This window comes from Porites lutea, chromosome 10 (assembly GCF_958299795.1).
Source record: "Porites lutea chromosome 10, jaPorLute2.1, whole genome shotgun sequence".
NCBI classification, from domain to species: domain Eukaryota; kingdom Metazoa; phylum Cnidaria; class Anthozoa; order Scleractinia; family Poritidae; genus Porites; species Porites lutea.
Genome location: NC_133210.1, coordinates 1411079 through 1422557, shown reverse-complemented (window position 1 = coordinate 1422557; position 11479 = coordinate 1411079). Strand labels below are relative to the sequence as shown.

Here is an 11479-nt window from a genome sequence, read left to right as displayed (position 1 = left end):
TTAGTGCAAAGGTTCAGGAAATTACCAGGAACTCAAATCATTCATTATAACGCGCTCTCCAAGCAGCACAAGTCACTTGTGGATAAAATACTTGCGTCACATATTCTAATTGTGCTAAAAAATGAAATAATTAGGAAAATGGCATGACGTCATCTTAAGTATTAAAGATCTGTTTTGCGCCCAGGTATTTACAGAACCTGCGGCAGTGGCAACCGAAGAGAGACAGCCATAGCTCCAGAGGCCTGGGACGAGTCAGGCCGTCACAGGCAGCTTGGCGACCGCGCGACCGCTCTCCAACTGCAAAACGGGGCGTACGGAACCGTTTCAACTGGTGTAGCTAATTGTTTTTTTTCCTTTTAAACACTCAGATAGTGAGGACATTATTCATATTTGGCTGCAATATTGTGATGCTTTTGTAGTGACCTGTGAATCTAACTTTCTCAAAGTTGTCTTGGGCGTAGCAAAGGTACAAAAGTAAAAATTAAAGGTACGTAGATCCTATTGTCAGTATATCTTTTGAAACAACTTCGTATGTCTTGAAAGTACAGACTGCATATTGGTATCGGTTTAAAGGACCACCTCTCTTGTTGGCCCGCGTTGCCGCTAGTCCACGCATCGTCTAAACCATTGGTACGGTCTTTACAGAGTGTATAGTATAGTGTCTGCGAAGCAGGAAAAATACTACTCTGAACACCTCTCTCCACTGCAAATGACTCATCAACTGTTTGTTGTATCATGCTCGTAAAATTTGTTAAAAGACATTTACTGACCCTAGTAAGTATTCATTCGCTATTTGCTCCAGCTTATTTCCCATAGCACCTCTTGTTTGCCCCCTGAAACTTTGCGTAACCCTTGTTTTTTTTCCTGGGTATTACAGTGGTCCCAAGAGAAATAAAAGACAGTGCTTATGCACAATTTTGGGGGACAAACAAGGTTTATTATGGTGAATACAATATTTGTAAGCCCCTGCCTCCCTGCTGTGTATTGCAAAGCCAGAAATCATGCATGGACATTTTTCAACTCTAAAACAAGTTGTTTATTTTCTTTTTTTGTCAGTATTTTAACCAACTCTAAAATGAGTTGAGTGTACAAATGAGTTCTAACAAATTTGCTGCACTAAACACTCGTGAATTTAAAAAGGACTGGGCTTTCTATTATGCAGAATCAACTCCTGCTAAACAATGATAACAATACATTTTATAACAATGATTATTGACACAAAATAGACACTTACAACTTACTCTTAGAAAATAGCTATAACAGCAATAGAAATGTGTACTCTGAAGCTATTGTTAGTTGGATAGAAAATGGCATTATGCTCATCTTGTTGACTTGTTATTGAAGAACTAGTAAAATTTTGTCGCTTTAAAATAGTAAGCCTGTTTTCTTCTTGTGAAATAGGTAACAAATCAAAACAAAAGTTTTTTTTCTAAGTTGGTATCTGAGTACATGCCACTGATCCTTAAAAACAACGAAAACAACAACAAAAACTTACCCCTACAAATATAAAAATCAACCCTCAGTTGAATACTTGTCTAAAAAATCACTCATAAATTACATAAAAAGTAAAAACCCTGGCAGTCTACAGTCCATAACTACCCACTCTAAGTATTTTTAAAGATATTATATATTATTGATATGTTGTTACAAATAATTTTAAAATAGTTAAACCAACCGGTCACCATAAATACTGTTATTTCTAAAGGTCTTACAACCTTTGCAGTTTTGTTTCAAATTGAGTCGACACTGAAACGATGCCTTTGAAAGGAACTTACACTTAACATTCCAAATGATAGTGTTTGATCCCTTTGAATCAAATATAATAATTTTGGTTTTTAGTTTTTTCTTCTTCTAATCTATGTTGAATTAAATAATAATATTAGGAAAATGTCAAATGTTTGGCTTGAAAATCATGCACTTTTTTGTCGTTATTTAGCTGTTATCATTAATTTGAAAGATATCTTCTCTACTCAACTACAGGTGTTTAATATCACATGATTTAACCTGGAAAAATGCTCACTTTTAATGAAACTTGTATGTTTGGATATTTTTTTCTGAATAACCCTTTTGGTTTAAAATGAAACTCTTTTCTGCATGTGCTTTTGTAATCAATTGCCAAAACAGATGTAAGTGAAATTACCAACAACATCTTGTGGCTGCAACACTGTGTAAGGCAGCTGCAAAAGAGTGTGTACCACACAAGACATCATTCCATTACAAACACAGTGTACATTATGTTGCAGATCACAACTATATATTTATTGGTCTATTTGATTGTCTATTTGCCCATTCCATTGGGAAACAAAACTTGCTCGCCCTTACAAAAATGCTGAGGGCCAGTTTTCAGTTTACTATAATAAATTGTCAACCACAGTGTAGTAGGAACATGGTTGCAATTCATCAAGTCATATCTTCATATTTTTCTATCCTATAAAAACGTAATTTTTTTGACTATCAAGTACTTTAAAATCTTTCACTCTAAAATCAACTTCACTGTTTCCATGGGAATGAAATCATTGGGTTTTCTTTTCTTCTTGTTGTTAGCAAAGTGAATTGTGTTTGTTTTTAGTTTTGTGATGTAGATTTTCTGTGGCATTATATGTTTGTTTCAGTTTTATGAAGCCTGTTCTTAGCTAATGACTGAAATTGTGGAATTTTTTCCTGTTTTGTTGTGAAATTTAACTGTAGGTTGTAAAAACACCTTTTACTATTCATTCTTGAATAGTAGAAAGCCTCTTTACTAGGCACGGTGCAGATGTCAAAGGACAGACTTGAGTTAATCTTTACTGGTACATGACTGCCTTGTGTTACATGTATGCCTGATGATGTTTTACACAACTGTCTCTTTACCAACAACAACAACTTTCTCTTGAGAGAGTGGAGGAGGTTGTTGAGGCTCATGAGCAATATGCTGGGGAATGCAGGCTATGCTACCACATTCACTAGCAGCAACCTCTTTTGGCATGTCCATGTATCTTCTCACCAATGAAAACACAGAACTGCTTAGCTCTCCCTTCAGTTGAAGTATCCGACTTCTTCTTACATTTATGGTGTCCACTGACACCAGACATGTCTCTCGCACCGTTGAAATACTATTTGTGCTGACACCGAGAGTGTTTCTGTTATTGTTGATACTGAGAGTTGAGAGATGACCATTGCTTTCCATGCTGTAAAATGACACTGGTCTGCCGGGATCATCTTCTGGTTCCTCGATAATAACATCTGGAACCCCAGGGTAATAACCACTATTTCCTTGTTTTTCCATTTCAGCAAAGGCCAATTTTTCATCAAAGTATGTTGGCTTTTTGTCAAATCCACTTTCCTCTGCAAGCACAACTCTGCACTTTTTGTCCTCTTGTCTATCTGGCATGAGAAATGGGATTCCAAACATCAAACAAGCAGCAGCTGTGGGGACTGCTCCAGAGATGTAGAATGCCACTTGATAGGACATGGTATATCTGTAGATAAGTCCTACAAAGGAGAAAAAAAATATATCAGAGCCAGCTACATCTATCTATAAAAAATAAGAATTGCTGCAAGAAACCCTATTTATAGCCTGAATTTCAGACATTCCTTCAAGTCGCATACTGTTCTCAGGAAGGTCCCTTAGAGGAGTATGGAATGTCCGAAATCCAGGCTACTCTATCAGGGCTGTGTTCTAGCAGAGCCCAGTGGCTCCTGGTTCCCAACGTTTGTTCTTGGGTGGCTAGAAAATCAAAGTTTTTCCATACAAATCATGCTCATATGCGAGGCAACCAAGGTTCCACAGTTTATGAGCACTGGGCTCCCTTTAATTTTCTTTAGAACACAGCCTTGGGCTATTTAGAGTATATATATTTTTGTAGCCCTTTTTCATGTGTTTTGCAGTGTCCAGTGTCATGCAACGTCATAGAAAACTGCGAGATGATATCTTGAGAGTGATATGTGCAGTTAAACCTTCATTGAGAAGGCATCATGTTTTGGTCAGTCAATAACGTATTTAACCATTGCTGTCTCCATTTTTCCCCACTTACCAGCAAGTATTGGTCCCACAGTTAGAGGCAACGATTTTAGAGCGAACAAAACACCAACTCCATGAGCCATCTTGTCTCGTCCAACAATATCACCGGTCAGGACAGGAGCCAAAAGCACATAGCACCCCTCAAAGAAGCCAAATGCGGTGGCATAGCATATAAGACCAGGGTATGAGGTTAAAACAGGACACAAGGTGTTACTGATGCCAATCATTAAGAAAGAGATCTGATAAAGATACAGCCTGTTTACTCTGGGGTGATCAGCTATTCGGCCGAAGAGGAGACGTCCAAGGGTGGATGCAATGGACATGATACCTATGAGTAGTGTGGCCTTGAATGGTTCGATGCCTTCTTCAATGGCAAGGCTTACCTTAAGGAAGTCAGAGAAACAAAATTTTAATCTTTTTGCTACGATATACATTATTAAGTCTGAGTAGAATGCTACGGTTGAACCTTCCACAAGCAAGTCCCACCCAAATACAAAAAGTCAGTTGCCGCTTAAAGGAAGTAGTCACTTATGAGAGTTAAACTGCAGAAGGTGTTTAATGAAGAGAAGTGCAGACACATCTACTGGTTGGAGTGAATGTATTGCATCCAATTTCTAAGTCACAATATAGGTGGATCCATGCTGCTTTTAATACTCTGAGTAGTGTAGCACTTACAGTGGATACAGAGATCAGACCATTGTATCAGGTGGTCGATTGGAAGCAGTTATTAAAAACAATGGAAAATTCTTAAACCATTGTCCTAAAAAGGGGCTGCTGTTGCTTAAGAGAAGGTGGTCATTTTCTGGAGGTTTCAACTATAATAAGGCTTTGAATAGGGAAATATTTTTTGGATGACTGATCACTTATGGGAGGTGGATGCACATAGAGGTTCAACAGTATTCTGTTTTAGACAAAGAAAGTTTGTAATATTTGATGATTTACAAATCAGCCCAAGAAACCTGCAGAAATTATTCTTCCATCCTGGAAATGAAAGCTTTCACAAGCTGAACTCTTTTTTGGTGATGTTTATCGTGATTAACAGGCTAGTTTCCTTGTTTGAGTCTGTGGATAAAATACGGTTGTACAGTACTTACTGGGGTTTAAGGTAATCAACTTACCAGATGTACAAATGGTACAAAATAACCAAGCATCCAAACTGCAAGCGCAAAACACCAAAGGATGTACGCTTTGTTTTTGAACAGTTCTTTGAAACTCTTCAGGATAGCAAACCTTGATTTTTTCTCTCTTTCCGTGGGTTCTTTCTTTACATTAAGGAATCCTGTGTTTATAGGTCTATACACAACAGCACAGAGAACAACACAGGCTAACATGCCTGCAGAGATTCTCATTGTGTTCCTCATACCAAAGTGTTTTATTAACTTCTGTAATACAGGTCCCATGCACAGGGAACCTACTCCGCTTCCAGAGGAAGTGATCCCATTGGCTAAGGAAAGACGCTTTGAGAAGTATTGTCCCAGGATGACGACTGATGGAAAATAGCACATGCTTGCTCCAACGCCAAATAGAAAACCATATGTCAAGTCCATAACATATATGTTGGGTGAGATGGACCCAAGAAGGCAGCCACTTGCTGCGATGATACAGCCAATCATTGTTGTCCCACGGCAGCCCAGCTTTTGGCACAAGCTTGTTGCCAAGGGTCCAAGTAAGAACATCAGGCCATACGTCAGGGATCCCACCACAGCTGGGAAGGAACAACACAGGTTAGTCACATACAAGCTGAACTTCATGACATGGCTTGACTCCAAGTAGTTTGCGAACAAAGATGTGTTTCCAGCTCTGGACAGCCAGAAATACATCTATTCACCAATGTTCTTATGAGGATTTTTACGTGGACAGCCTCAGTGCCCAGCAGTAAAGTAAGGGGGAAATGTTGTCCGTATCCCAGTTATGTCAAAAACCAAACAGAGCCCACTCTCCAAATGGTCAGTAGTGGGTACTCCGTGTAACCCTATGAAGGTGGTATCATGCACCAACTGCTCACCAGTATGGTTGACCAGCGACTACTAAACACCTCAGTTTAAAACAATATGTGTATTCACTTCTAAGCATCTTCATGGGCCATATGTTATCATTAGGACAAATATTTTTAGCTTATTTTCAATAAATTTTTTACTCCAACGGAGTAAGTTGCCATGGAGAGGTGATTATCAATTCTAAGGAGCTCTGAAATAATATCTGAGTCATCTTTGCAATGTACAAAATCATCCTAAAATTGAAGAAATGAACTTCAAAATATTTAATTGTTAAAAAAAAAGATCCCTTAAGAGGTGTTAAGACCTGCATATCTGGGGTCAATTTGATAAAACTTTTCCAAGTGTAGCCAATGTTTTGGAGTCTGAAAACAATAGCTACACTTGTAAAAGTTTTATTAAATAAATGACCCCTAGGTACTATCTTGAGGAGACAATATTGTTATTACAACTTCCCATGACTACAATTACAACCTCCCATGACTACAATTACAACTTCCCATGACTACAGTCACACTTTTTCATTGAATTTGACCCATGAACCTTATCTAATTTTTTCCCCAAATTTCTAAGCATAGTATCACCTTTCTTGGAGATTATTTCCTCTGCTTATTTTGTATTCCTATATCATTTTACCTAAATATCCGTTTGGCCCGGCCTCACTGGTGGTCTCAAAGATATCACTAACTTTTTTCTAAATGTACCAAAAGGGTTTTAGCGATAAATGTTTGATAATCATATCCCGACTTAGCCCATGTGTAATGACCTCTTTGACGATGAAGGTTGAAAAAAATTGAGAGGACTGGAATTAATACGTGTCAGTGAATTTACAGATTTCCTTTAAACGTTTCATGACATTTTTGCGTTCCTAAGATTTCGTCTACTCCCCAGTTGAGAAAGCTAAGCTAATGAATGGCTAGAAACCGCTGAAAAAGAAAATTTGTGGTGAATAAGAATAATCGTGGCAAAGAATTATCAAGTTGGATTTGAAAGAGCCCTTGATGTAAGAAAACTTGACAGGATGTATTTGGGCAGTGGCCAAAAGAAACTCCTTCGCTTTTTATGGTTTCCCTCACAGGAAGTCGTTTATAAAGAAGTAGTATACAAAACTGTTTTCAAACAACACTGAGAAACCACATAATTGATTGAGTCTAACGAAACCAACCTAGGGTATGTTGACACCATGACGTTGTTTAACAGTATTTAAAACGCAGCATTAAACTTTAACTGGACTTGAAAAGCTGTTTTTTGACCATAAAGGAGACAAAAAACAACGCTGTGGTTTTCAAAAAGAGGTAAACTTTGCATGAACAGATAAGAAATACTCCTCAAACGTTATGTAAGGTAATCCTTCTCAAATATAAGACAAGTATCCATTGGTATGCAGACAAATTGCACTTGTATTCTGATAAAAATGGTCATACAGTACAATGAATTTCAATGTTAAATCCGTTCAAGCTTGAGAGCTCTAGCTTCTTGTAAAACCGGCCATTCAAATATTTTTTTGGACAAGGTAAAAATAAAACGATTCGTTTGATTGATCGTTATGACTGCAACAAAACATGCTCTGTGTTGACTCAAGTCTAGATCTTGAGTCACGTTTGCTGGATCCTACAGCATTCTTATCTTCATAGGAAGTAAACAGCTTTTTGTTTTGCCGAATGCAATGACAGCAATAAAACGAAAGCGTTCGCGTCGTCGGAATATTTTTGGTTTGTGGGCCACACATAGATGCCAACAAATCGTTGGGATGCACTGTGCATGTGTGAACCACCAGATTCTAAACAAACAAGCCCTCACGACATTTTTTTGGCCACATTACTCATGATAAACTGCATAATTTCACTAAATCTTAGTATTCTGAAAAGTGTTAATTACACTTTAAGGAAAAACAATCGTTTTATGAGAGAAATAACTTCGTGTTTTTCAAATGCGATTGGCGTATGCCCGCGTTGTAGCACCGCAGATAGGGAGCTCAAGCAACGACTACGGGGACGTCAGCAAGAACGGCAAAACAGGAATAGGTTTAGATTGGCAAAACAACAGCTCTGCACGTACATCACGCTTTTTTTTACATTACTTTGCCGTCACTGCACGACTACGACGTGAAAATGCCTAATTTCACGTTTTGTGGAGGACGTGAACACAAAACAACGACTTTGTTTTTCTTTTCCTGAACTTCGTTACCCTCTTTCAGAATTTAACTCCAGAAAAAATTGCCAGCATTTGACGAACTGAACGAGATGGAATTTGCGCTATGAAGTTTGAAGCAGCGCGACTTTACTTTGTACGTGACGTCTTCGTAGAAAAATAAACACGCGCACTAACCGCGCGTCTTTCACGCAGAAAAATATACAGTTTGGTATTCATAGCGGCGCTTTACACCGTCTAGGAGAGATGTTGAAGTATATGAATGATTGGTTTGCTAGCTTCTGATTTTGATTATTAAAGAGATGTTAACATGAATCTATTTAGGGCAATGATTATGGTGCAAATATATATAACCGTGACACGCCTACAAATGATCTTCGTCGACCGAGGAAGAGTTAACACGGCAGACAAAAATTTTTTAGATCTGTTTCTGACAGAATGGGTTTGTATTGCCAGCCGAGTTTGTAAGCTTTTTAATACCATTAAAAAACGAACAATACGGGATGTATTAAGAGAGAATTAATGCGTCAAAAAGACAATTCCGTTCAATTTATCCTTTCTGGGTGTTTCTAGTATGTTTTCTTCTAGAACGATTTCAATCCCCGGGAAACTAAAATAATTATATTCGATCAAAGTATTTCGTGCAATTAATGGTTTATTTCTCCACGTAAAGAGGAAATCCGCGTTTCCGATATGAGAAAGTATTCTGCTCAGCTACGTTGATATGTTAAACTTTGCTTGTTTTTATAACTTCTGAGTCAATAAACGTAACAAATACATCCTTAATCTCTGGCGTGGTTTCCTTTTTTCGTGCTCAAAATTTCTGGTGTACATCTCCAGCAGTGATTTTGCGTCATGAAAATTGCGAAAGAGACCAGCAGTACTGGTATTAGAAGACGCGTTACATTATTTACAGTCTAACCTGAAACTATTCCTGTTGAGATTCGCTTGCGTTTCAGCTTTTGCGCGAAAACTTGGAGCGAAAAAAAAAATGCTGAGCTTCTTGGAGCGAGAGCGCATTAACTCGATCCTCTTGTTACGCAGGCTAGCTTTACTCCGAGGGAACAAATTTTTTAAATTGTGGTGGGGAAATTAAAGTGGGGTTGAAAAAGGTACTTCATTTACTTTTGCTGGTAATTTTTGTCCGATGGCATCAGACCTACCAGAATGATATTATTTATAGAAATACTATCTTTTTTGATCCAACTCATGTTAATCCAGATAAACCCTTAGTTTAATCCCCGAATGTTTAATTTTGTCTCATATTCCTTTCTTAGCTGACATCGCTATGATTTAAAAAGATACACGATATTTTGCAGCTTATGGGGGTACTCAAACATGAGATCATTTCCAGTTCCTATGTAAATATTCCTTGTGTGATGAAAAAGGTCTTGTCCGAAAAAGTTATTTACCGGGTTATTTTTCTGGACATGTGATAAAAATTTTATGCGATGTATTTAATTGCATACAAAACTAACACGGCCAAATTTGCATGCATAGGAAACTCAACGGAGTTAAAAAAAACGATATTTTTTTCCGTAGTTTCTATGTGATGTTCACGTACGTAGTCAGGGTAAAACAAGTAAGTCATAGAAAGAGCATATCCTTAAAGAACGAATTTGGGATCTTATTTGCTCAAAACAGTCACACAATACCAGTATTGTTTTTCATCTCGTAATGACATAAAAACCTTAAAATGCAAATTTACTCTGTCAAACACACCACAATAGATATGTTTACAACAGTTTTGTGACAACAAGCCTGACAACTGAACGTTTTGGAGGTAGGAAAGCAACTTCGATAATTAAAACTAGGAATTTTTGGTCCATATTTTAACTATAAGGACAAAAACTGGGGGTGTGCTTGGAGGACTGGCTGCTAGTCGATAATGGAAAACCCCTAAAAATCGTGCAGTTAATGCTAACATTTCTATTGGCTTAAAAGCCAGAAAAACCGGTTTTTTTGTGACATTTCCTGTCACATGTGACCTTGAGGTGAGAACTAGAAATCAATCGAAGAACAAAATTTTCACCGAGCTGCTTGAAGGTTGCCTGCGTCAAGAAAAATTTTGAAATAAGGTAGCATTCGTGCAATGCAGTTTTCAGCTTTCTTAAATAACGAATTAAGGCAATCAACGTTGCCCAAACAAGCGCAATCACTCTCACAACCAATGCACAAAGAAAAAAATAGAATTATATAATGCCATCCACGCGCACAGTTCGCCTCGGAAGTTTGCTTTCCGCTTTAAACCGCGAACTACAGCAAAGCGATTATTGTTTTTGTTCCAGTAAAAGAAAAAAAAAAAACAGACAAAAACAGCTGAGATCGGTTGAAAGGTAAGCTTTGGCTTTTTGAAAGCCGGTATATAGGAGCTGAGGTTGGCGATTTAAACCTTTCAGCACGACGGGACGAAAATTGCAACACTCTCTATCTCGAAGCAGTAATCGCAGATTTTAAAACAACTCAACGTGCTCAAATCTCCGAAATTTAGGAAGATGATATCAATTGATGTTCAACGAAAGAAAACAGCAGCAAATCATAATGGTTGCTTTAAGAACTCATTTGCATGTTGTTTTTGTCCTAAGCGGTATGATTAATGAAGCGAGATAAAAAAAAATTTCGTTACCTGCTTCATCTTTTCCAATGTTTTTGAACTCCTTGAACAATTCCACGTAAATTACTCCGAAGTTGTTCATCGTGCCTAAGACGATAAACTGCGTGGTAAATGTGGCCATGCACACAAACCACCCCCAACCTCCATCGGGAAAAGGAACGATCGCTTCAGGTTTTTTATCCATCGGTTTTTTCTTGCAGCACAGCATTGTGGCGATTTTTGTGTCTTTTGTTTGGGTTCGATAACGTCCACACGTTGGAGCTATTTCGTGGGGTTTTCTCTTAGCGTGTAGCAGTGACTAGCTTTGGAAAAACCTGGACTTGATGGAACATGTAACCTTGACCCGGGTTGGAGTCGAGTGACAGAAAATTTTTTGGTTGATTGAAATCTGCTAGTTGCTCAGCCGGGTTCTTTATTTAGTTATGTGACGTATGTTTTATCAAGCCGTCATTTCCTGGCGCTGATTGGCCCATTCCACATGTTTACCACAAAATTTACCCACAATTCTGATTACATGTGACTTCTCCTTACAGTACAAACACAAAGAAAATATAATGCTTCTGGCACCGCGTGACGAAGCTCTCAGGTGACTTGTAAAAATTAACATCACAAAATATGTTTTCATTTAGTTAGTTGTTGTTTCCAATCCATCTTGCCCGATAGTTTGCCAAAGGAACTCATAAGACCCTTCACCAGGACCTTCTAGAGGTTAAGAAAAAA

The 11479-nt window shown here is 38.0% G+C and overlaps 1 protein-coding gene across 1 annotated transcript; it reads right to left on the bottom strand.

Annotated features, from left to right (window-relative positions):
• Nucleotides 1–1012: 1012 nt before the first annotated feature.
• On the bottom strand, nucleotides 1013–11152 carry LOC140949871 (monocarboxylate transporter 10-like). Its single transcript, XM_073399013.1, has 4 exons — nucleotides 10772–11152; nucleotides 5119–5705; nucleotides 4014–4383; nucleotides 1013–3471 (listed from the first exon to the last, which is right to left on the bottom strand). The coding sequence occupies exons 1-4, from the start codon at nucleotides 10965–10967 to the stop codon at nucleotides 2831–2833; spliced, it is 1794 nt and encodes a 597-aa protein (XP_073255114.1). The 5' UTR covers nucleotides 10968–11152; the 3' UTR covers nucleotides 1013–2830.
• Between the last annotated feature and the right edge of the window lie 327 nt (nucleotides 11153–11479).